A 26,728-nucleotide genomic window follows, 5' to 3' on the forward strand; every position below is an offset into this window, starting at 1 on the left:
AAAGCCCAGTACTAGTGCTACATAAATCATATGTGGTGGTGTATGTTTGTAACCCTACCACTTGGGAAGTAAGGATAGAAAGATCAGGAGTTCAAGGTCATCCTAGGCTACATAATGAATTTGAGGCCAGTCTTTGAAACATGAGCTCTTGCCTCAAAAATGTAGATGGGGCTGGTGAGATGGCCCAGAGATTAAGAGCACTTGTTGCTTTTGCAGAAGATTTGGGTTCAGGTCCCAGCACCCACATGACGACTCACAACCATTCCTAATTCTAGACCCAGATGACCTAATGTCGTCTTCTGACCTTTAAGGATACTGGTCATGTAAATGGTGCACAAACATACATGATAAGTAAGTATAACTTTTAAAAGTGTATATGTCATACATGCAACTTAAAATCTGAGATGTTAGATATGAACTCTGGGCCCAGGTTAGAGTTCTAACCCAATGGTAAAGGACTCACCAACTGTTGGGCGGGAGGGGACATGGAAAAAATATTCTGAATTCTGCCACATGGGTTTAAAGATAATTCACAGGTTGTGAGATCTTTCTGCTGTGTTTTGTTTTCAATAATCCATTTGATTTAATTTTTGTGCATTGGTGTGAGGGTGTCAGATCCCCTGGAACTGGAGCCACAGAGAGTTGTGAGCTGCCATGTGGTTGCTGGGAATTGAACCCGGGTCCTCCGAAGAGCAGCCAGTGCTGAGCCATCTCCCCAGCCCCTTATTTTGTTTTGTTTTGCTTTGATTTCTGTTTTGTTTTTCTTGAAAGAGGATCTTGCTGTGTAGCCCAGGCTGGCTTTGAGCAGGCTCATCCTCTTGAGGGCTGAAATTACAAGCGCACACCACCACATCTGGCTGGCTGCCAGTCGTAAGCAAGGTAGATCACCTTTCTCAAGCTGTCTGCAAGAGCAGCCAGTAACCATCTGTCCAGCCCCACCGCCTATTTTTTCAGGAATGGTTTGGCCATGTAGCCCAGGCTGGCTTCAAACTCAAGACTGCCTCAGATTCTCAACTGCTGGAATTATAGGAATGTGACACCTTATCCAGGGTTAATTATTTGTTTCTTCATTGCTGTGCTGTGGAGAGGACAAATGCTTCTTCCCTCAGCTGTACTGCTTTTAAAAAAATACTTGTGTGTGTGTGTGTGTGTGTGTGTGTGTGTGTGTGTGTGTGTGCGCGCGCCCCCCCAAGTGCAGCGTTTCTATGGAGATCAGAGGCCTTGTTTGTCCTTACACTGTTTTGGACCTGGGATCCAACTCAGGTCTTTAGATTTGTAGGCAGGTTTTACCTCCTGAATCAGCTCACTGGTCCACCAGACTTCAACTTTTTTTTTTTTTCTCAACAAGTAGCTTGTGAGATTTATGACATTTTAATAGGAGGCTTTCATGAATCGTAGAACTCTCAGTACTCTCCTGGCCTTGTGTTCCTCAGATCCGGAGAGCTCACAGGCTGACTAAGCATAAATGGTTTATCAAGCCTGCCTTCTGATAACATAGTGTTATCTTTCTAAATTGATCTTCTGCATGGAAAAGTTTCATGTGCTGCCTGTGGCGAAACTGGTTGAGTCTCTTACCAGTCCTGTATTGCTAGAATAGCAGGTGACCTTATTAGATGTCTAATTTTTGGAAGAGCCAAACAGGTTGGTTTTCATTAACCTCTGAGGAGCCGACCTCAGTCCCCCAACCCTGTTTGCTTTGCACAGGGCTCTGGGATCAGGTTGCTGAGGAGATGGAGTATCTGTGTGCTGTAATGGTCACCTCAGCATCCTGAACCCCTTTTATTTTGGTATTTGCATCCTAATGTCTAAAGTTTGGGAAGGCAGGTCTCCACAGTGAATTCCAGGCCAGCCAGGGCTACGAAGTGAGACCCTGTCTCAAAAAGCTGTCCAGGCAAAATGGACTTCTCGAGAGGCGATGGCTGGTCATAAGGCCATGAGCCAATACCCACACCCACAAGATGGCTCTGCAGGTGAAAGTGCCTGCCACCAACCCTGATGATCTGAGCTTGGTCCCTGGAACCACATGGTGGAAGGACAGAAGTGACCTCTGCAGGTCTGTCCTCTGACCCCCACACAATTTCCCTGACATGTATGCCCACCACCACAAACACATATACACATGTACACCTAGAGAGAGAGAGAGAGAGAGAGAGAGAGAGAGAGAGAAACATAATTAAAACCATTTTCAAATGACATATCACCACGGCTGATTGGTTGTTTTGAAACATCTTCAGAAAGAACCAGGCAAGCCAGGCAAAAAGAGACGTGTGCCTCAGTGCCGGTAGAGACCCAAGATGGGAAGGACAAAGCCTGTGGTTTTGGATAATCTGGGCTTTTTGGTACAGTATCACGTGACCGTCACAAAGCCCAGGACCAGCGTTCTGGTTCTCCTCAGCAGGAGACTTCTCAGAAAAGGATGTCAACACTGCCCCTTCCTGCAGGCTTCGGCTGAACGGCTGGTCACGCATCGTCACTTCCCCCTTGTTCAGCCACGCTGTTCTCACCTGACTGTGGACATGCTTAGTATGACCACAGATTTCTCTCTTTCGGTAAAGGAAATGTCTGGTTTCTTGGTGGTATCAGTCCTGTTCTATAGTGCAAGAGCAAACCCTACTGTGCCGGTTTGAGCACACGGGGGCTGGTGTTCTGTGTATGTAGGCCAGGGGACAACCTCAGGTGCCACTCTTTGGCTGCCACCCACCTCCTTTTTTTTTTTTTTTTAAACACAGGATTTGTCATTGTCTTGCTGGAGAGGCTCCGACAGCGAACCCTGGATTCTGCCTGTTTCTGCCTCCACATCCCTGGTATTGTAAGAATGTGTAGGCGAGCTTAGTTCTGGGAAATAGACTCAGGCTTGCAGGGCAAGCACTTTACAGACTGAGATTTTTCTCCAGCCTCTGAGTGTTTGTCTTTCAAAATAAGAAGGCCAGGATGGAGAAAGGCAGGCAGCCCCACGCGGCTGTCATTAGCACAATATCATAGTCTTTAGGATAGACCCTCTAGTCTTAGACTTTTAGATTTGGTCCTTGTGGTCCCAAGGGGAGCCACTTATATCTTCTGCCTTATGACTACGATCCAGTCAAGAAAGGAGCAAGGGTAAAACTTTTTTTTTTTTTCTGTGTATCCTTGGCTGTCCTGGACTCACTTTGTAGACCAGGTTGGCGTTGAACTCACAGAGATCTGCCTGCCTCTGCCTCCCAAGCGCTGGGATTACAGGCTTCACCATGGAAGGGTGAAGCTTTTTAAATGTAGTCTTGCCATTTTATCTGGGAAATGTTACATTATAAAAAAAATTGAGGGCTGGAGAGACTACATAGCGGGCAAAGGCACTTGCCACCAAGCCAATAACCTTCTTTCAATCCTCAGCACCCACATGTTAGAAAAGACCCAACCCCTGCAAGCTGTCCTCTGACCTCTACAGGTTCCCTGTGGCATGCAGGTGTGTGTGTAGGCACATACACACACATAGAAATAAACATAATGATTTTATTTAAAATTATGCCATTTAAAAAAAGATAAAAACACGATTTGTGCCAGGCGGTGGTGGCACATGCCTTTAACCCCAGCACTCAAGAGGCAGAGGCAGGAGGATCTCTGCGAGACCAGCCTGGTCTACAGAGCAAGCTCTAGGACAGCCAGACAGTCAGGTTGTTACACAGAGAAACCCTGATGTCTTGAAAAACAAACAAACAAAAATATTTCAAAATAAACAAAACAAAAACCATGATTCATCCAAATATAAAATGTACATGACAAAAAAATTTATTTCTGTCCTTATTGAACAAGAGACAATGCTAATTACAAGTTCAAAAATAATTCAAAACAAAGCAAGACGTCTACCTGGGTGTATCTCAAAGGACCAGTTTGGGCCTGGAATGCCCAACTTTGCTCCCCAGCACCGAAAGAAAAAGAAAAGCTTGGGGCTTGTCTTAGTTAAGATTAATATTGCTGTGATGAGATACCGCGACCAAAACATCTTGGGGGAAAAAAAGGACTCATTTGGCTTTTGCTTTACCCTCACTATCACTGAAGGAAGTCAGGACAGAAATTCAAAATGGCAGGAACCCGGAGGCAGGAACTGATGTAAAAGCCATGGAGGGGTGCTGCTTCCTGGCTTGCTCAGCTGGCCTTCTTATAGATCCCAGGCCCACCAAGCTGGGAAAGGCACCACCCAAAATAGGCCGTACACACTGCTGGAGAAGAAGACTGACCATCGGTCAGCCGTGAGCCCTGACCTGCCTATCGAGGTATACGCACTGGTATATGCAGCCGTGGCGTGAATGTTGTGAGAGTAACTAATCACTTTTTGGTTGGACTGAAGGCCCACTCAGGGAAATGAAGCCCACACTTGACACTGTCACTGAGGTCAAGAACCTGTGCGAGGTGTGCCATAGACCCTAGAGGGACCGGCTACTGTTATCCTGCTAAATGGACATAGCAAATAAAGGATGACTTAATTCTATACCCACAGGTCAGCCCCTCGTCAGAGAAGTTGCTTCTGGCAGTAGATGGTAATTAACAGAGACCCACAACTGGAGACTGTGCAGAGAATAAGAGACCTCAGAACGCTCAGCCTCCCCTCAAGGCCCAGGGATCTATGTGTAAGAGAGGATGGAAAGATTTGCAAGGGTTTGAGGTGCTGGTTAACTTCAAGGAGGTCTTCCAGACACAACAAGGCAGATGCACATGAATGAATACTGTGTTATCGGGTACAAGATCTGTACAAACTCAAGCCAGACAAAATCCAGCTTGGAGGAAGGGAGATGGGCGCGCAGTCCCACCCCTGCCTAAGGAGCTGTTGGCGTTTAATTGCTTCTAGGAGAGCAAAGTCAGTTTTCTTCAATGGAGAGACCTGGTGTGTTGGTCACACTTCAGGGCAGGTCTGAAGTCCAGGAGCTGGACTTGGCATTTTGTTTTAAGAGAGAGAGAGAATACAAAAATTGTGAGGAGCTGGGATAAGGGAAATTCTTAATAAATATTATTAAAAACATCAACAAACAAACAAACAAATAAAAACAAAACACACCAAAACAAAAACAAGGAAAACCAATGTGTGTGTGTGTGTGCATGCAACACAAAATATCACATCCTTATAGACACAGGCCCTCAGAAAGGCTGAGCTGAAAGTCAATATAAACGAGAAACTCCCTACTACCATCCACAGAGGATTAGACACAGCCCTTCCAAGTAAGACTCATTTGCATTGCATATCTATTGGCATCAGTATGACCCAATTGTGAAACCCCAAAGACAGAGAAAGACGAAGGTGGCAAGGAAGAGAACACTAGGACCAGATCAGCCAGGATTTTTTTTTTTTTTTTTTTTTTGAAACAGGGTCTCATTATATAGCCTTGGCTGTTCAGGAATCTGCTATGTAGACCAGGCTAGCCTTGAGCTCACAGAGATCCGCCTGACTCTGCCTCCTAAATGCTGGGATTAAAGGCATGTGCTACCAGGAATTAGCATATATGAGCAGGAGGATGCCTGTACTAGGCAGCCATTTTTTTTCGTTAAAGGTTTATTTTTAAAGATTGATTTATTTATTATGTATGAGTGCTCTATCTGCATGTACACCTGCATGCCGGAAGTTGTGAGTCACCATGTGGTTGTTGGGAATTGAACTCGGGGACTCTGGAAGAGCAGACAGTGTTCTTAACTGCTGAGCCATCTCTCCAGCCCTAAAAGGTTTGTTTTTAATCTTGTGTACGTATCTATGTGGAGGTGCCTGAGCACAGGAAAGGTGTCAGAGTTTTGTAAGTTGTGCTAGCACAGAGGTCCAGCCTTCCGAAAAAAGCAGCAAGCACTCATAAGCACTTGAGCCAATTCTCCAGCTCAGCCTTGAACTTCTGAACCTCTTGCCTCCACCAACTGCTTGAGCTGCTGCACCTGGCTTATGGAAGGCTGGCAATTGAACCCCAGGACTTCCTGTCTGCTCAGCAACGACTAACTAAGCTACATTCCCAGGCTCCTGAGTAGAAGGGCTGCCCTTGAGTAGAAGACCTCACGGCTCCGAGGAAGAGTCTTCCAATTGTTCAGAGGCACTTGCTGGACCTAAGAGCTCAGACTTTATGTTATGACAGAAAATGCAAGTTTAGCTAGGTGTGGTGCACAGCTTTAATCCCAGCATTCTGGGAGGCAGAGGCAGGCAGATCTCTATGAGGCAAGCCTAGTCTATAAAGTGAATTCAGGGCAGCCAGGGCTACACAGAGAAACCCTGCCTGGAAAAAAAGAAAGGAGAAAGAGAAGGAGGAGGAGGAGGAAATGCAAGTTTGGGCTTCAATGCTAAGTGTTCAGCCAAAACCCCAAACCACCATGTAAGCCTGCGAAGCAAAAGATGTCTGAATTCTGGAAATCGGTTTCATGTGGGGTGAAAGTGTTGAAATGTTAAACAGAATGGGGAAGGTTACACGGGTTTGAGCTAGAGGCTAGATTCAGAGTGGGTGCGACTTCACAGAATCCCCAGGGAGTGGGATCCTCTAACAGCGAAGGGGATAGGGGTGACGTGAGGGGACACGCTACACAGATGGCGCCAGAGATGCTGCTTACTGTGGACTAAAGTTGCTCCCACGGCTGCTTCCCATTGGCTGAACACTGAGCTAGAAACTGAAATAACAGTCTACACAGCGCCCCCTTCTGGAAAAACCGGAGTAGGAAAACGTAGAAAAACTTGACAACGGCCTTTTCAGGCTCCTTGACTGGGGAAGCACATCTAAGAGCCAAAGACTTAGATTGTTACTCGCACAATTATTTTGTGTACCATTAAAATGTTGCCAACTACACTGACCAATGCTGACAAGTCGTAGCTGAGCACTTTGATGTTTTAATAGGAAGATGCATGTTCGTGTGTGTGTGCTCGCGTGCGCGCGGAGGTGGAAGCAGCATTGAGTGTCATCTTAAGAAACTGTCCACTTCCTTTGAAACAAAGGCTCTTCTTTGGTCTAGACCTCACCAGTTAGGGTAGGCTGGCTGCCCAGTAAGCTTCAGGGATCTTCCTGTCTCCAGGTCCCCGGCACAGGGACTATAAACATCCAGCACCATATCTGGCTTGATAAACATTTATTTGTTTATTGTTTTTATATGATCGGGAGTGCCACAGCACACATGTGGAGGTCAGAGGACAACTTTGTGGAGTTGGTTCTCTCTTTCCTGGTTACTGTGGGTTCCAAGGACCAAACTCTCAGGTTGTTAGGCTTGTGTGGCAGTCCTCTGTCTGCTAAAGTCATCTCACTGGTCTCCATCTCCATGCATGGCTTTGGACATGGATCCCAGAAATCTAATTCAGGTCTTCATGCTTACCAATGGGGCCACACCCCAGCCCTGCATCTTGGAGTGTGCTTTTCTTTTCCTTCCTTCCTTCCTTCCTTCCTTCCTTCCTTCCTTCCTTCCTTCCTTTTTTCCTTCCTTTCTTTCTGTGTGTGTTTTAAACACAGGTCTTACTGTGTAGCCTTGGGTAACCTCAAACTCCATAGCAATCCTCTTGCTTCAGCAGTCTGGATGCTGGTACTACAGGCATACGCTACTTTTTTCTTTTCTTTTCTTTTCTTTTCTTTTCTTTTTTTAAGAGAGGGTTTCTCTGTGTAGCCCTGGCTGGCCTGGAATTCACTCTGCAGACCAGGCTGGCCTCAAACTTAGAGATCCACCTGCCTCTACCTCCTAAGTGCTGGGATTAAAGGTGTGCTCCACCATGCTCAGCAAAGTGTGCTGTTTGCTGTGTGATTTCTTTTTTCAGTCTGTAGACTGAACCCAGAGCCTTGTTCATTCTAGGCGAATGCACTACAGCTGAGCTATAGGTCAACAGCTTTGAATTCTGAACTTTGACTTTACCATCTTGAATTAAGGACAGTCACACTACATGGGGTTTTGGTGTGGTTTAAATCAGCTAAGATGCTTATGACTGTTAACTTCTATTTACTTATTTTAATTTTATTTGTGTGTATGACATTTTGTCTGCATGTATGTCTGTGTGCCATGAACATGCCTGGTATCCATGAAGGCCAGAGGAGGACACTGGAGTTACAGAGATGATTCTAAGTTGCCATTTAGGAGGTGGAGATTAAAGCTGGGTCTTTTGGAAAAGCAGCCAGCATTCTTAACTGCTCAGGCATCTTTCTAGTCCTATTTTAAATTAAATTAAATTAATTGAGACAGGGTCTTACTAGGTAACCTTGGCTGGCTTGGAACTTACAAAGATTTGTCTGCCTCTGCCTCCTCCATGATAGGATTAAAGATTTGCATCACCATGGGATGCTTACGTGCTTTTTTTTTTTTTTTTAGACAGTGTTTCTCTGTGTAGCCCTGGTATCCTGGAACTCATTCTGTAGAGCAGGCTGGGCTGGAACTCAAAAACATGTCTGCCTCTGTCTCTCAAATGCTGGGATTAAAGGCCAGCCCCATTACTGTCCAGCTGAAATGCTTTATTTATTTATTTATGAATAAATAAATACTTAATTATTTATTAGAGGGGCTCGGGCCCAGGGGCAGAGCACTTGTCTAGCATTCACAAAGCCCTGGGTTCAATTCCCAGTACCTAAAGAAAGTTCCGGGAGGGGGCCACGTGGGTGAATCTCTGGTGAAGACTGTGTGGGATAACTAGTTCACACAAAGTAAGTTGTAAACTGAAACTTAAAGGGAGGAGAGCAATGGCTGTGAATGAAGCTGGCATTGAAGGAGGTTGAATTTGGCAGGTGCGAACGAACGTGATGCAAAACAAAAGAGCAACTATCTACCAAGCCCTTTCTTTCGTGTCCTGATGTTATTCCCGTTTCACGAGAGGGACTGAGGCCGAGTATGCAGGTGAAGGGGTTTCCCCAAAGTGAAAACAAGGAAGCAAAAGTAAGGCAAGTGTGTGTGTGGTTAAAACCAGAAATCCAGAGATGTGATAGAAACACTCGCACAGAACAAGTATAAGGTGAGGTATGCACAAATGAGCCTATGGAAATAGTTGTCAGCCTGGTGAGATAAATTTGAACAGCAATTGAAACGATCTTTGCAAGAGTAATTCCAATTTAGGAAATAGTCATGAGATGAAACCCCCCGTCTCATCCAGCCACAATCTCTCCGCAGAGGGATGACTTATCTATCAGGCCGCTGGCTGGTCGGGACTCTAGGATGTAGCCCAGACACTGGGGCAAGGCTGGCCACATCATTAATAGGCAGTCACCTATGACTCAAGAGCCTTTCTGCCAGTCCAGGCCACGCCCCACTACGCAGAAACTTGCTGAGCCGCACGCTCACCTTCGCCAATAGGTAACGAGCGCCTCCCACTGGCCATCCGCATCTACGCAACTCAGCCCCATTTCCTCCCCTGCTCAGTGCAGGGCGGATGCTCCTCCCTCTTCGCCCCGCCCACCCCGGGCACGCCGGATTCTCGCGACATCTGCCTAGCGGCTGCCGGGATCTCGCGATAAAAGCTTAGTGTCTCGCGCGAGCGTGCCTAGCAGGCGGCTTTTGGGCAGCTGTGGCCAGGGAAGAGGAGTTGCATGTGTCGCTTCAGCTGGCGGGAGCGGAGGCGGCGGGGACTGTGCGGCCGGCTGGGTAACGAGCGCTCACGCCTCTGAGGCTTCTGAGGAGCTGGTAGAGCGCGTAAGGGCAGCCGAGGCGCTGCCTAAAGGAAGGGGGCCGGGCCGAGCGTCTCCACGCCCGCCCACATGGGGGCCTCCTGTGGCGTCCCCGGAACCTCCCCTTAGCCTCAGCCCTCCAATGGGCTACTTGCCCTTTTCCTGGTCCTTCTGTCCCGATTTTATCTCCCAAGGCCTTGGCACTTACATCCTCGTCCCTGGCTCGGTCTCCTTTGGTATTTTGCTGTCGCCCCACGTTGCATTCTGGTCACCTCGAGTGACTCGCCCCCGTCCTGCCGAGATGTCTGTAGCCTTTACTGCAATTTGCATCCCTCCTATATCAACCTCAGACCTGCCCTGTCTCTATTGAAGTCACACACCCCAACTATTACCTACCCCCCCCCCGCGCTCTTTCTCTTTTTGCCCTCGGTCCAGCTCTTAGCCTTCATGGCCCATGTATTCTTGCTTCCCTTGTAAGTCTGTGGAGCAGGTAGATAAGCCTACAATTGCTCCTTTTGTGAATCTAGTGAGACTTGTGTTTTTTAAAATAGAATTGAAACAGCTTTGGGTTTCAGGGATGCAGAGTGGAAGCTAATCCTGTACCCCAATGCTGCTTTTTGGGGTGGAGTTACCAGACAGTGAAGCTGTGTTGTTTTGTTTCCAGGTTTGTGAGATGGCTACTGACATTTCTGAATCCAGTGGTGCTGCTGATTGCAAAGGCGATCCGAGGAACAGTGCCAAGTTAGATACGGACTACCCTCTTCGAGTTCTTTATTGTGGAGGCAAGTGTTAGAAGGAAAAAGGAATGTCTCGTGCTCACTGTCTTTACACCTAATGTTGATGGTTCACATTTGGTCCCCCAACTGTCTTTGTGGTTTGCTGGATTCTTAATAGAAGAGGGGGTTCCTAGTAAGGACAGGTTGACAGATATTCCTTCTTTTCTGAGTCATTTGGGTCTTGCTTCCTTGCCTGGAGGAGTTTACAGTCCAGTTGGAATAGAGTTTTGTGAGTAGATTATCACAGCCTGATGTGAACTACGCTGTTACGGAGAGCTTCTTGGGAGATAGGGAGTCTTAATGAGAGTGAGTGAAGTATGGAAGAAGTGAGAAAGGGCATCCTAAAGGAAGTGAGGTGTTGAGGAGGAGGCAGGGCCTGGAGATGTTGCTTAGTGGCAGAGCACTTGTCCAGAAAATTCAGAGCCTCTAGGTTCAGTCCCTGTACTGGGGTGAGGAGGCGTTCTGGGGGGGGCTTGATGTCTAACTAGAATCTTGAGCAATTTTATTTATTTATTATTACGTTTTAATTTTATTTGTCCATGTGTGCACTTGTGCCACGATCCATTTGTGGATGTCAAGGACCATTTGTGGACCTTAGTTCTGTCTACCATGTGGATCCTAAGGATTGAACTCTGGCCCTCAGACTTGTTATCAGGTGCTTTAAACCCTTGAGCAACTTTGAATTCTTTTTTAGTTTTTCAAGACAGGGTTTCTCTGTGTAGCCTTGGCTGTCATGGAACTCACTCTGTAGACCAGGGTGGTCTTGAACTCTCAAGAAATAGGCCTGCCTCAGCCTCCCAAGTGGTGGGATTAAGAGCTTGTGCCACCACTGTGTGCCTGGCTTGAATTCTTAAAGTATATGGAGGGTGTTGGTTAAAAGTAGAGAAGATGAGGTCAGAGTGATGTGTAGTGGAACAGACTTGGGCAAGTCTAGTTTGAATAATATGGTTAGGTTTTATGTGTGTGTTTGTGTGTGGACGTATATGCACATGATGCCAGAGGTTAGATGGCTACCTTGATCATACTCCACCATGTTTTTGAGAAAGGGTCTCTCACTGAATCTGGTGCTCACTAATGAGCTACACTGGCTGGCTAACAAGCACTGTGGGTTTTTGGCCTTTTCAGTGTTGGGACTTAGCTTCTGTGCCTCGGTGCTGGCTTTTACATGGACGCTGAGGTTGCTGGGGGATCCTGACTCAACTTCAAGACAGGATTTCTCTGTGTAGCCTTGGCTGTCCTGGAGTGCTGGGATTATAGGTGTGCATCACCGTGCCCAGCTGACTCAACTCTTGGCTTATGTGGCAAGTACTTTAATAAGACTAAGGCATCTTCCAGCTCCAGACTTTTTCTTCAGACAGGATCTCTATGTAGCCCTGTCCTGAACTCACTCTGTAGACCAGGCTGGCCTCAAACACAGAGATCCACTTGCTTCTGCTTCTTGAGTGCTGGGATTAAAGTTGTGCACCACCACTGCTTGGCTCTGCCTAGACTTTTTAATAAAACAAGGTTGGAGTTTAGTGAGAAACAGGCTTTTTTTTTTTTTTTTTCTCTTTTGCATACCCACCCCCAATCACCAAGGAAAGCTTGGGACAGGTTCTCTCCAGTCATCATTCACTTGGTCTTTTTATTGTTTTTGTTGTTATTGGTTATTTTTGAGACAGAGACTCACTTTGTAGCCTCGGCTACCTTGGAATTTGAAGATCTGCTCAGAGTGTGTTGATTTAAAGGTATATGCTACCATGCCTAGCTGCAGCTACTTTTTTTTTAATGGGTTTGTGTATGTTGCCTGAGTGTGTGTATGTGCACCACATGTGTGCAGGAACTCATGGAGATTAGAAGAGGTCATTGGATCTCTTGGAACTGGAGTGACAGGTGGACTAAGCTACCATATGAGTGCTAGGAATCAAACTTGGGTCTTTGTAAGAACAGTAAGGTCTCTTAAGCGCTGACCATCTCTCTAGCCCCCACCCTTTGTTCTTTTAAACAAGCTTGATTAAGTTTATTGTGTGTTTATTAACTATGTGGTAGCTGTAGTCAAATCCTCGATCCTATGCATAAAGATTCCGGTCTGAGTTTTCACAAGATAGTCTGTAAGTTTTTGATAAGGAGATTTTAATGAATGCAGTCTCTTTCCAGAGAGTCAAGTAGCTGTGGGTCCTTGTAGTTATCAGAGGTGGCCTTGGGCAAGTTGGTCAGGTGGTTGTGTAGTCCCTGACTGAAGGATAGTGGTCATCATTAAAACTGGCCACTGGTTCCAGCTCTTTGGACATAGGAGCCAAGACACAGCTGCCATTGTCCTTTATGATGGAGATGAGATAAACCAGTACAAAGCTACAGCAGCCTGTCATCTTATATGAGCTGTGTAGTTCTTGTACCTAGGTAACCTCTGCACAGGGATGGTGGAAAGCTTGGCCAAAATGACAGTTCCTTGGATGGCAATGGCTACTTCCTTGGAGCTTTTAACCTCCAGACCAGGGTGATTGTTGTGGTCTCCAGTGGTAATAAATGCCTTGAATCTGTTGGGCCTTTGTGATGGCTCAGCAGGTAGAGGCACTTGCTATGAACCATTACAACCTGAGTTGGAACCCTTGGTCCCACATTGTGGAAGTAATACACCTACCCTGAAAGTAGGCCATGGTACATGTACCTATGTACACACATAATAAGCTAATAAAGATTAAGCAGGGCATGGTGGCTCAGGCCTGTATTTCTAGCACTTGGGAGGTGGAGAGGGGAAGGTTTGCAAGATTGAGGCCAGCTTGGGCTACAGAGTAAGACCCTGTCTTCAAAAAAAACATGGAGCACACCTTTATTCCCAGCACCCAGGAGGCAGAGGCAGGCACATCTCTTGAGTTTGAGGCCTTGCTTGTGTTTTTAAAAATTTTTTTTTTTTTTAATGGGTGTAGATGGGTGTTTTGCCTATGTGTCTGTCTGTGCAGCACTTGCATGTCTGGTGCTCACAGAGGCCAGAAAAGGACATTGGACCCTTCAGAACTGGAGTTAACAGGTGGTTCTGGGAGTCGAAACCCTATCCCTTGGAAGAGAAGTGCTCTTACCCATTGAGCTATTTCTTTAGCCCCTGGATTTACTTTATTTCTGTTTATGTGTATATATTCGTGAGTGGTGTCTACAGCTTGTTGTATGTGCTTTTAACCACTTTCCAGTCCATTTGTGTCACCTTTAAAAAAAAAAAAAGGTATTTTGTTTGTTTTTGTTTTTGAGACAGGGTTTGCTGTGTCACCTTGTCTGGTCAAGAACTCATAATGTATGCTGGGCTGGCCTCTGCTTCCTACCTGCTGGGATTAAAGGTGTGAATCACCACTCTCTACTAAATTAAAATTAAAAAAAAAAAAAAAAAGGCTCGAATCCTAGGCTGTCCTTGAGCTTGCTGTGTAGATGAGGATGACCTTGAACTTCTGATCATCCTATTCTGATACTGAGTGCTGCTTCTGGCTGTGTGCCACCGTGCCTAGTTTATGGAGTGTTAGGAATTGAGCCCAGGGTTTCCAGAAAAAATAATAAACTGACCTACAATGCTAGACTGTATGTATGTCACTTCTAAGTTGGCTTTTGAAAGGGTGACACTATTCATTCTGTCCCACTGACGAGCAGTTCCTAACCTTTTGTTGCTGTTGTTTATTTTAATATTATTTTGTGTATGTAAAAGAGTAGAGCTCAGGATTCCAGTAATTGAACTCAGATAATCAGGCTTAGACAGATTGAAAGTCAACGATAAGATGTGTTTTCTGTGGCCCTAGGCTTAGTAAACCAGGTCTGTAGGGCAGAGGCTACCAAAAGATGCACTTATAGTCCAACTGTAGCATGTGATGATAGGCTTCATTAGCCAACTGGGTAGGAAGGTGCAATGGCATTCTTTTCCCCCATGACATGGTTTCTCTTTGTAGTAGCTCCAGCTGTCTTAGACATGCTTTGTGGATCAGGCTAGCCTTGAACTCACAGAGATCCTCCTGCCTCTGCCTTCTGAGTGCTGGGATTAAAGGTGTGTGCCATTACCACCCATGTGCAGTGGCATTCTGAATAGGGCCCATGTCACAGTGAATCTGTGGCGACAGTATACTTGCCTAAGATATTGCACTAGATTATGAAAAGGTTGTAAAATAGCAAGGCTCTGCTTGTTCTCTGCGAGTAACAACTGAGTAGTTGTTAGTGTTTGGTGGGGGAGGGGCACATAGGTGTAATTGGTAGCAGAGGGAGACAGATACACATCTGGGACAGTCACAAATGGTGGTGTGGAAAGGGGGAGAGAGGGTCTTTGAGTTGTAGAGTCAGGAGAGACTGTAGAGGTGAACACAGGAATTTGGAGGGAAGGTAGTGTTCTGAAGGGCAGATATGCTAGGCCAAAGAGCAGCAAGAGACGTAGGAAAGGACGAGGAATGTAAATTTGCAATACCTGCAAAGCTACAATGTTTGGATCTTCAGAGTAGAAGCGGGAAATTGAAAGACAGTGGTGTCTGGGATCAGAGTGTCAGGACTTGTTCTTAGCTGTTGTATACATCACTGAAGGTTTTTGAACAAAGAAGCTGTCTTCTCACATAGCTTCACGTCTGGCAGCAGGGTAAAAAGCTGGAGGAAGCAAACTTAGTGACTAGCCTATAGTAAGATTTAGTCAGAATTTAGCAGGGGTTTAGAAGAGTCGAGATACGGTGTTAAGCATTTGTAGTCCCAGCTGCTCAGGAGACTGAGGCAGGATCAGTTGAGACCAGGAATTCCAGCCTAGCCTGAGCAGCAGTTTTTTATTTTTGAAGTCTGTGTTTTGCCACAGTTGTGAGTGCCCACAGAGGCCAGAAGAGGGTGTCAGATCTGGAGCTAGAGTTACAGATGGTATGAGCCACTGATGGAGGAGCTGGGACCTTACATTTTTGCAAGAGCAGCAGGTGTGCTAAAGTGCTGAGCCACCTCTCCACCCCTGGAGAAAGGCAAGTTAGAGGAGACTGCTCTCATCTCTCAGCTGGAGATTTAGCAGGGATTCAGAGAACAGCTTCAATTTATTTAGAAAACATGTTTTGGGTTTCTGCTTTATGTCATTGTAGTTTACTCAGAGACATGAGTAAGATGTAATTGTCTTGAGGAAGCTCTCATCTTAACTAAAAACAAACACAGATAAGTTATTAAATGCTAAAGGTTTTCTATTACATTAACTGACAGTTGTCTTTAGATCAAAATGTCAGAATACTGTCGTTTGAAATAATCCTGTAACTTTTATCTCCGAAACCTCTGCAGAGCAGTATTTGAAAGGTGAGTGGTACAAGGTGGTGCACGCTTGTACTCTCAGCACTGGGGAGGCTTCGGTAGGAAGGCTGTGGAGTGTAAAGCTAGCATGTGCTTCCTGACTGATACTCCATATTCTTGGAAGGTTTCGAGAGGGAAAGCCCTCAAGTAGAATATTTGATTGACATGTAGGAGAGGTGATAACACATATGTGTCTTTTAAAAAGAACAAAATGAAACACTAGAAGGAAAAAAAAGTATTCTGTCAGATAAAAAGTAGTTTTGAGTCTCATGTTTTCATGGTTTTAATATTTCACATTTTTTTTTCTCTCCATTTCTCTAGTCTGTTCATTACCAACAGAGGTAAGTTCTACTTATTAGGTTTTTTGTTCTCTTCTGCGTGTGAGATCATTCTTGACTTTAGAGTTATTAAGCTAAGAGCTGCTGTTTTTCATTTCCTATCATTTGATAGTGTTTCAACCTTCTGTAGAGAATTTTGGATCAGAATACTTAGTTGTGTGTGTGTGTGTGTGTGCGCGCGCGCGCGCGCGTACGTACATTTGCGTGCCTTAAAGGTTTATGTGTGTATTTTTATTTAATGTGCATGTGCCTACAAGAGTTATTTCCATCGTGTGTAAACAGTGCTCCCAGGTCAAAGAATGCAGTGGATCCACTAGAACTGGCATTACAGGTGATTAGGGCCGACTGGTAGGTGCTAGGATCTGAACATAGGTCCTCTGTGAGATCTGTAAATACTCTTTAACTGCTAAGCATCTTTCCAGCCCCACCTGTACATCTTTTTTGTACTTGTATGTTTTAGATTTTTGTATGGAATTGATGAGTAGTCAGATGGGAGCAAAAGTAACCTGAGAGCCAAGATTTACACGCCTAAGCAGAAGAAGAATGAGGAGTAGAAATTGTGTAGAAGACTTTCCTTCCCTCAAGCTCTGTGGACAAGTCAGGAAAATAATGAGGGCCTTTTGTGGCCAAAGCAAGAAACTTTTTTTGTGACTCCCCTCTCCCCTTCCCTCCTGTTTCTCAGACTAGGTGGCCTCACTGTATGGTTTATGACCTTGACCTCACAGTCCTCCGGCCTGATCCTCTTGATTGTCATGCTTACAGAGAGTATATAATTTATCCATTAGTTGTGTAGGGAGTATGGATGGTTTTTAATGCAATTGTATTGATTGAAATGCATGATTTCTCACATAATTGTTCTTTTCCTTCCCTTCTAGTACTGTGAATATATGCCTGATGTTGCTAAATGTAGACAGTGGTTAGAGAAGAATTTTCCAAATGAGTTTGCAAAACTGACTGTAGGTATGAACTTTTTCCTTTTTTGAACATAGGTTTTTTTTTTTGTTTTTGTTTTTTTTTTAATTAAAATTGTATTACTGAAACAAATACATGGTGGGGCATTTTAAACATAAAAAGTTTAGCTGGACCTGGAGATGGAGGCCTGCTGTTCCAGTTGTGTGGTAGGCTGAGGTTGGAGAGTGATGTCAAGGCCAGGGCAAGCCTGGGCAGCTTAAGAGACCCTGTCTCTTAAAGTAAAAGAGAGTTGTGGATGTAACTTAGTGGTGAGGTGCCTACTTATCACGTGCAGAGTCCTGGTTCAGTGTGTGTGTGAGTGTGTGTATGTGTGTGTGTGTGAGTGTGAGTGTGAGTGTGAAAGTCCTTTTACAAGATATTATGAAGTTCACCAATCTGGGTTAACTTTTTTCTTTGAGACAGGGTTTCTCTGTGTAGCCTTGGGTGTCCTGGACTTGCTTTGTAGACCAGGCTTGCCTGGAACTCACAGAGATCTGTCTGCCTCTGCCTCGCTGAGTGCAAGGATTACAGGTGTGTGCCACTATGCCGGCTAATCTTGGTTAACTTTAAAACTAACGAGAGAAAATAGATCTTTGTATCGGTTGATAAAAGAGTGAATAATTTAGGGGATATATCTATTATCTATATATTTGTTTACAATTTTTTTGTTTGTTTTTTGAGAAGGGGTATCACTATGTATCCTTAGCTGGCATTGAACTCACAGATCTACCTCCCTCTGTTTTTGGAATGTTGGGATTAAGTCATACTCTACCACAATTGGCTATATTCACATTTATTAAAAGCATATATATGCTGTATGCTGTTTGAGGATCTGAAGACAAAGCAGTGGAAACGAATTCTTGAAGGGGAGACAAATCAAGTAATTATACAGATATTGGTAAGCAGAAAGGGGGAAAAATGATAATTGCTTCAGGCTGTCAGGATGGCTCATGGGTAATGGTGCTTGCTACATAAACCTGGGTACCTGAGTTTCCCTGGAACACATAAAGATGGAAGGAGAGAACCAACTCCATACAGTTGTCCTCTAACCTACTTATTTAGACTTATTTAGGGAAGTTGGGCAGAGAATACAGGCCTATAATCTCAAGTGACTGAAATAAGGAGATTGACACCTGACATCAGGGCAAATTCATGGCCAGCCTGGGTAACGATCAGTTCAAAGATCCTTGTCTCAGTGATGACAATGGCAATAACTTGGCTTTGAATGGCAACAGTGGCTAAAAACTGGTGGTAAGAACTGGTCTGTTTTAAAGAGAATGTTGAATGTGAGGAAGATGAAGAGGAACATGTAGGGCTTAGGTTCAGGCATCTCAGTGGGGTTGGAGGTGCTGGGCTGTCACAGACGGGAGGAACAGATCCCTTAGTGCCTTTGATAGCTGTTCCTAAGGTTGGTTAAAATAAAGGCAGTAGCAGAACAAGGAAAAGTCTAGGCCTAAAACAGGCAGAATCCACTCTAATACATCCCGTGTTGCCCTTATCTTTGCTGTTCAGTTTTCATATTTCCATAAGAGAAAAAACCCTTGTCCTTGGTAAGGCCTTTGACGATGATAGCTACTTACTTAGTCACTCTTTTTGGACAAGGACACTTAAGGCTGGTCTTATAATTACCCTCTGCATTTTTAGTCTTCAACATCTGGACCTTTGAAGGATACATAACCAGACTACCACTTATGAGATACTTTAGAGTTCAATTTCGAGTGTAGTATAGCCATTTGCTTTCTGGATACTACTAATATTCAGCTAGTATGGGATGCTTCACTTATGAGGTTGCTCAGAGGTGAATTTTAAAAAACATTTAGTGGGGTGTGTGTCTGTCTGTCTTTGTAGGTCAGAAGACAACTTGTGAGAGCTGAACTCTTCCCAATATGGGTTCCAGGGAACAAATTCATGTTGTAAAGCTTTGAAGCAAGTGCCTTATCCACTGAGCTGCCTGGACATCCCTGTTTCGTTTTGTTTTGAGACAGTTCTCTTGTAGTCCAGGCTAGCTTCAAACTTGTTACAAAACTAAAGATGTCCTTGAACTTTGTTTTTTGTTTTTGATTTGGGTTTTAATTAGCAGTTTATTACTAGAGTTTATTGGGAAAGACAGAAGGAAACACAAATGTAGCAGACACAGGAAAAAAAAAAAAAAAAACCTCAGCAAAGCAGAGTGGGGACTTTTCCCACTTTTAAAGCCTCTGGAGCATTTTCTTACCCTAATTGAGGGTTGGTCAGTTTGAAGAAAACGAGGATACTTGGGTGGCCCAGAACTGTTGGCTTGTCCTGAGCAGGCCTTGAATTTCTTGAACCAGTCCAGCAGCAGCAGGCTGCTGGTGGGGATGAAGCGTACAAAGCCTTTTTTTTTTTTTTTTAAGTTTCCAGGCAATTGTCTCAAATCTGGAGGATGAGGAGGAAACTGGCCATCTTGGATATTTCTACCTTTATTACCCAGACATGGCCTCTCTTTCCTGTCTGTCTGTCTGTCTACCACAGAGTCTGCCCAACTCCTAATCTCTCCCCCCACCCCATACACACCAGAGGTCACTCTAATTGTTCGTAGGGGGCTTGGGGTCAGGATGATGGGGGCAGCAGTCAAGAGTGCCTCATAGGGCAGTCTGTCTAAGGGGCTATATTAAAACTTAACCAGTGGCAATGGCTTAGAGCATAAGACACCCTTATAGTCATGGTGTGTATTTTTGGAGCTTGTCATAGGAGTGAGTTAGCATCTGTAGCATAAAATGTGAGGCTGTTAGTAAGTAAGCTGTAATTCCAGCTTAGAGTGTAGTTGAAAAAATAGCTAGGACAGGTTTACCCTTATCAGAGGAAGAGAACAGGTAAGAAAACCACCTGAGTAATTCTTGGAAGGCTCTGTCATAGATATCAATGAGACTCATGACTTCTCTGCCACCTTTGTCAACCATAAGAGGTACACTATTGGGGAGGCCATCTGTCAGGTTTAAGAGTTCAAGGAGTAAGTGGTCATGATGGTGCACACCTTTAATCCTAGCTCTTGGAAAGCAGAAGCTGGTGGAGCCCTGAGTTTGAGGCCATCCTGGTCTACATTTGTGAATTACAGGACAACCGGTATAACCTTGTCTCAGAGACCATAACAAACTGTATGTTATAAACCAGTTTAGGCTTGTAAGTCGGCCATTGAGTTTCTTTTATTTTAACCTCATTGGAAACATTAAGGTACAAGGATAATGAGGAAATATTTTTGACATGTTTAATGTAAGTATTGTTTAATAAGATGAGGCATAATTTTGTAGCTGGCTGGACTGTCTAGCAGAAACATTAGAATTCTGTAGAAGGCCTATTGTCAGTGTCTTACCAGTAAGAGATGCCTCTGTTAGTGGTTCTCAAAAAAAAAAAAAAAATCTAACCCAAGTCCCCCAAAATGATACAGTCTAGGGGTTTTGATCAGGTTATTTTTTCCACCAGTTAAATTAAAAAAAAAAAAAGGAAAAAACTGGTAGCAGTAGAGAAATCTCAAGCACTATAGACAACCAGCAGTTGTAGAATAGCATTTATTGGGGGTGAGGAAACACGTCAGCAGACACACTCAGAAAGCCAAAATATCCTGGCCTTGCATTGCTGATACTCTGCCTTTACCTCAGTGCTGGAACTAAAGTGGGGGTAGGACCCAGGGCTCTGCATTCAGGCCAGAGCTCTTCAGCCCTAGCCACATCTTCAGTGGGTGATTGATTCCTTCTTCTTTTTTTTTTTAATATTAATATAAAATGATATTCATGCTCTTGCATTTCATTTTTATATCCAGAAAATTCACCCAAACAAGAAGCTGGAATTAGTGAAGGCCAAGGACCTGTAGGGGAAGAGGAGGAGAAGAAAAAACAGAAGAGAGGTAAGGCCTAAGCCCAGGTTTGATTTCTACAAACACCTTTCCTTTATAGAAGACAGGTGGGTTGATGAGGGCTCCAACGTGAAGAATTTCTGCGTGTTAGCATGAGCTAGGTGTGGTAGTTCATGCTTGTATTTGAGAGACTTAAGGCCAGAGGACTGCTGGGAATTCAAGGCCAGCCTCAGCTACATAATGAAACTCTGTCTCAAAAAGAGCAAAAACTAACTGGTGATGGTGGCACACACTTTCTATCCCAGCACTTAGGAGGCAGAGGTAGATGGGTGTCTGTGAGTTCCAGGACAGCCAGAAATATGTAGAGAAATATTGTCTCAAAAGGAAAAATTAAAATTTACTCAGAATGTATGTGAGTTTACCCTATGTGCATTTAAAATGTAACTAGCCTGCTAAAGGTTCCTTTCTGTTGAAGGAACTTCCTTTCTGTTACTTACAACTAAGTTTCTCTTCTCTAAAACAGATGATTTATGCTGTGGCACCCATCCCCTGCCCATCTCTTCATTACTTTGTGACTAAAATCAGCTTATAATTTTTTAAGAGTTATTTTTATTTTATATGTATGGGTGTTTTGCCCATGGAAGATAAGACAGTAGGAGTCAGATCTCTGGAAATGGAGTTACAGGTGGTTGTTAGCAGTCATGTGAGTTCCAGTAGCCAAACCTGGGTCATCTTTAAAAACAGCAAGTGTGCTTAACTGCCGAGCCATTTTTCCAGCCCCAAATTTTAAATATTTTAAAGATTTTGCCTTTCCCTGTTTCCCCTTCTCTTCCTCCCCACCCCCAACCTCCTCCAGTGCTGAGCATTGAACCTTAAAAAAAAAAAAAAAAGAACTCTGCCAAGAGTTTTTTGCTATTTTCTCCTTACTTTTCTCAAGTGTGTGTGTGTGTGTGTGTGTATGTATTTATTTATTTTGGTTTTTTGAGACAGCTTCTCTGTGTAGCCCTGTCTGTCCTGGAATTCTGTAGACCAGGCTGGCCTCAAATTCCCAGAGATCTGCCCGCCTCTGCCTCCCAGAGTGCTGGGATTACAGGCAGTAAGTGCCGCTATGCCCTGCTTCTCATCTGTTCTTAGACAGAGGTCTTTACTAAAATTGATTCACCTCCTTTCCCCACATCTGTCTCTTAACTGTTCACTCCATTCTGTCTAAACCTGGCTTTTACCTTACTGAAACTGTTGTGGTAGCAGTCACAAAGTGTCTTGGTATTTGCTAAGTGGAAAGAATGCATGAGCCTTTCTGAAGTGTGAATTTCTCTGGTTTGCCTGTGTGTGTAGACTTCTCTTCTTCTTTATGGCTATTAAAAGTAACTTTCCAGACCCTGTCCTAGATCCTCTTACCTTCTCGTTCTGTTTATTCTCTTAGGATGTTTCTGTCATACCTCTAACTTGTGCTATACTATATACCTATAATTCCTAAGTCTATTCCTCTGTACCTGGCCCATGTCTGGCTGGAAATGTGCTTGGTCCCCACAGATACCACAAATGAAGCATTTCCAAAATTAAATCGACTGAGTGAGTCCTTTCATTTCTCCCATTTTGGCAGAGATAGCACAGTAGTCCTGTCATATGAGCTGGAAACCTGAAAACTGTGTTGGACTCTGCTCCCTTTAAATAGTCCTAAAATCTGTTCTTTCTCTTCTTGCTCTGTACTCTAGCGGCTGTTACCGACGCTGCATTTGGTTTATATGTTGATTAGTGTTTGCTGGGGTTTGCAAGAACTGCATTTGTCTGTCTTTCCACCTTACTCTTCATAGAGCCTACCCTTCTCACTAGAGTTGACATGGTCCTCAAAACCTTGAATCCATTCTTCAGTCTCTCTCTTCAATGACTTTGCTTTGCCCAGTGTAGTCACGCCCAAGTTTTGCTCCAGTTCTTTACTGACTTCTAACTAAGCCTTCTCCAATAAGACAGCATGCTTCCTCAATGTAATGTCTTGACTGAATGTATGTGTGTCTCGTACCTGTCCAGCCATTTGTCGTCACATAAACATTCCCCTGCTCCTTAACACTCACTTTAGAGGGCACTTCCTTTCAGAAACATTTCCTTTCTTTTTTTTTTTTAATTTTATTTGTTTATTGCACTGGGCAGTGGTGGCTCACACTTTTAATCCCAGTGCTCGGGAGGCAGATGGATCTCTGAGTTTCAAGATAGCCTGGACTACACAGAGAAACCCTTTTACAAAAAACCAAAACAATATATATTTATTGTGTATGGAAGATGGTGTGCACATGTGTGTCAGTGAGAGGAAACAGTTTTTCTTTGTATCACATGGATTCTGGAATTGAACTCAGGTCTTCAGGCTTGACAGCAGGCACCTTTACTGGATGACACATCCACAGGCCACTAAGACTTGGTCGTACTAAGTAGCCTGGGCTGACCTTGAAATGAGTACTGCTACTGTAGGCCTGTACCACCATGTCTGCTTTAATACCCCACCACCACCACCACTCACTTTAATAGATTGTGAGTCTGGAGGATAGGAACTGCCCTTTATCTGCACCCTCAGTTCTTAGTGCGGTACCAGGCACATAGTAGGTACTAATTGATAAGTGTTTATTGGATAAGTAGCCTGGGTGATTTTGTATTTAGAACAGAAACTTAAAAATAAAAGACTCAGTATTGTGTAGTGTTTTATAACTGAAGAAGAAAACAATTGATGTGCATTCTTTCTTAAGGTGGAAGAGGTCAAATAAAGCAGAAGAAGAAGACAGTTCCACAGAAGGTCACGATAGCCAAAATCCCCAGAGCAAAGAAAAAATACGTAACAAGAGTGTGTGGCCTTGCAACTTTTGGTGAGTTGAGGTTTTAGTTTGTTTACAGTCCTGGAAGTCTGTCTGTATCATGTAACCCATGTTTCTGCTGTCTACTTGATTTTGTGGTGTTGGGGGAGCAGCATCCCCAGCAGCCATGTATCTGTTTATGCCAAGAAGGTACTAACAGAGGTTTTGCATTTCTTTCTGGTTTTATTTGTTTTGCTTTTATTTATTTTACATGTATGGGTGTTTCACCTACATGCATGTCTGTGCACCGTGTATCTGCCTGGTGCTTACAGATTACAGAGGCCAGAAGAGGATGCTGGATTCCCTGGAACTAGAGTTACAGATGGTTGTGAGTGACCATGTGGATGCTGGGAACTGGACCCAGAGCCTCTATGAGAACAGCCATTGCTCTTACCTGCTAAGCCATCTGTCTTTCTTGCCCCTCTAGATTCTTTCCGTATTTTGTTTTTTAATTTTTTAAATTTATTTTCTTTTATTTTATGTGCATTGGTATGAGGGTGTCGTATAACTTGGAACTGGAGTTATAGACAGTTGGGAGCTGTAGTGTGGACACTGGGAATTGTACCCAGGTCTTCCGAAAGAGCAGACAGTACTCTTAACCACTGAGCCATCTCTCCAGCCCCCCTCCCTTTTTTTTAAGACAGGTCTTGCTCTGTAGCCAGGCTAGCCTGGAATGGTTGGGCAGTTCAGGCAGTCCATCCACCTTATTTTCTAGTTGTTGCATGTGCTATGTTCAGCACAAGGTTCTTTTTTGTTTGTTTTGTTTTGTCTTTGTTGTTGTTACTTTGTTTTCCATAAAGGCAGGGTTATCAGGTGTGGTGGTACACCCCTTTAATCCTCTCACTTGGGAGGCAGAAGCAAGCATATGCCAGTCTGGTCTACATAGTGAAACTTTGCCTCAAAAAAAAGAAAAGAGTGAGTGGAGCTCTTATCTCCCAGGCTGACTCTGCTAGTAGTGAAGGATGACCTGAGCTTCTGATCCTGCTTCCACCTTGAGTACTGGTTTATAGGAGTGTATCACCCTGCCTAGTTTATGTGGTCCACTGCTGGAGATAGAAGTGAGGGCCTCACAAATACTAGGCAAGGACTCCTTACTCAGTGAATCTGTAGCCCTAGGTTTTTCATTTCTAACTGTAGCTTTTGAATTAACATTTAAAGTCTTTTGTAGAAGACACTAGTACATCCCCCATCACCACCACCTTCTTTTGAGTATTTTGCTTGGTTTTGCTATTTCTGGTGTTGTTGCTGTAGTTGTTTTTGTTTTGTTTTGAGACAAGGTTTCCCTGTGCAGCTCTGGCTGTCCTGGACTTGCTCTGTAGTCCGTTCTGGCCTTGAACTAAGAGATCTGCTTGTCTCTGCCTCCCAAATGCTGGGATTAAAGGTGTGCAGCACCATGCCCAGCAGTTTTTGTTTACAAGATACTATTTACCTGGGAGCCCCAGTGGAAGCAGAGGCAGGCACATCTCTGTGAGTTCAAGGCCAGCCTGGTCTACAGAGCAAGTCCATCAAGATAGAGAAACCCTGTCTTGAAAAACAAACAAAAAAAAGGTACTATCTTGCTATGATGCTTTGGCTGCCCTCAAACTACTGCTTAGCCTCCTAAGTATCTGGGATTGCAGGGATGTGCCGGTGCCTCGCTCTTTGGGGATTACTGCTTTGGATATTTGTACAGAATGCAGGTAGGATTTAACACTGCCCAGGAGTTGTTACTATGTTTCCAACAGTTTTTGAGAGAGGTTTGAAAAAATAGCCCATCTCGGGGAATAACAGTAGAGGTGAGGGAAGGTGGGTAATGGCACAAAGTTTTGTTCAAAGCCCTTTATAGAGGGTAACTGAATAGTAGAGGCTGTGGTAAAATGTAAACCAAGGTCTCTGTGTGTGACAATAAAAGTTGTACAGATTGATAAATACATCACTAACCTAACCTGCCTTTTAAATACCAAGATTTAACCTGTTGAGGTGGCACATACCTATAATCCCTCCACTTGGGAAAGATGAGAAATACAAGTTCAAGGCAGCTGGGCTCTGTAGCAATTCTGTGTTTTAACAAGCAAAAAACAAAATAAAAACTTGTGTATAAAGGTTTGGTTCTGTTTTCAGTTTTTCTATTGTAAGTAGCTAAAACATGAATGAATGTGATGCTTGTAAGTAATGTGTTCCTGGATTCTGTTTTTTTGTTTTTGTTTTGTTTTGAGATAGGGTCTTTCTATGTGGGCCTGGCTGCCCTGGAACTCACTATATAGACCAGGTTGGCCTGTAGCTCAGAGATCCTTCTTTCTGCCTCTGCGTTATGAGTGTTGGGATTAAAGCTGTATGTTGCCATGCCCAGCTATTTTGGTCTTACTGTGTGATGGAGCAGTGTGAAGAATGCTGTTGTATATACTGTTGCTATGTGACCTTGAAAATACATGTTAAGAGCTCTGCCTATGGTAGTTTCAGTTACTCTTCTGAGATTTAAAAACAAAAAAAAATCATTAATACCAACTGTTAAATGGTTTTAAAATGTAGATGAAATTTCAAAATGAAATGGCTTTGTTTTACAATTTCAATTATGTTCTTGCCCTTTCTTTTTCTAAACAAAACAAACAAAACAAAACAAAACAAAAAAAACGAAACAGAAATTGATCTCAAAGAAGCACAAAGATTTTTTGCTCAAAAATTCTCCTGCGGTGCCTCAGTAACAGGGGAGGATGAGATCATCATTCAGGGAGACTTCACAGATGACATAATTGATGTCATTCAGGAAAAGTGGCCAGAGGTAAGTGCACAGGGTTTATGCACCCATAAAAGCAAGTTTTAAAAGCAAGTAACTTCCTTTCTTTTTAATTTTTGCCACAGTTCATGAAGTTCTTTTACCTGTTTTCTTCCAGGTGGATGATGACAGCATCGAAGACCTTGGAGAGGTGAAGAAGTGATTCTGAGGTTATGTGCTTCCGAGCTGACCTGAGAGTTGACATGGCCAACAGAGGAGAGGCCTTTCAGAAATATATACATATGTACATATGTGTATATATATATCCTACAGTAAAGCTGTAGACTCCTCATCCTTGGCGTTCTCACTGTTCTGTACAAGGCTGCTTGGTTTGTTTGTTTATTTGTTTGTTTTTATTGCCAAAGTCTGAAGAAGAGAGAGAGAGAGAGACTGTCATGCTTATGCATGAATCTGAATTTAGTCAAATAAAACATTTTGGTTATTTGGTACTGA

At 43.9% G+C, this 26,728-nt stretch overlaps 1 protein-coding gene across 1 annotated transcript; it reads left to right on the forward strand.

The window, feature by feature from the left end:
* Nucleotides 1-9,423: 9,423 nt before the first annotated feature.
* On the forward strand, nt 9,424-26,728 carry Denr (density regulated re-initiation and release factor). The gene is made up of 8 exons (XM_055606362.1): nt 9,424-9,534; nt 10,222-10,339; nt 15,905-15,924; nt 16,797-16,881; nt 20,651-20,734; nt 23,419-23,535; nt 26,142-26,281; nt 26,394-26,728. The coding sequence occupies exons 2-8, from the start codon at nt 10,231-10,233 to the stop codon at nt 26,436-26,438; spliced, it is 600 nt and encodes a 199-aa protein (XP_055462337.1). The 5' UTR covers nt 9,424-9,534; nt 10,222-10,230; the 3' UTR covers nt 26,439-26,728.

Source organism: Psammomys obesus, unplaced genomic scaffold (genome assembly GCF_907164565.1).
Source record: "Psammomys obesus unplaced genomic scaffold, mPsaObe1.curated_primary_1811, whole genome shotgun sequence".
Lineage (NCBI taxonomy): Eukaryota > Metazoa > Chordata > Mammalia > Rodentia > Muridae > Psammomys > Psammomys obesus.

Excerpts from the sequence above, each read along its gene's own strand:
- Denr (XM_055606362.1), top strand. The coding sequence starts at position 10,231 with ATGGCTACTGACATTTCTGAATCCAGTGGTGCTGCTGATTGCAAAGGC. Across the intron at positions 16,882-20,650 it reads GTTTGCAAAACTGACTGTAG|AAAATTCACCCAAACAAGAA; the intron begins GTATGAACTTTT and ends TTTTATATCCAG. Across the intron at positions 23,536-26,141 it reads GTGTGGCCTTGCAACTTTTG|AAATTGATCTCAAAGAAGCA; the intron begins GTGAGTTGAGGT and ends AAAACGAAACAG.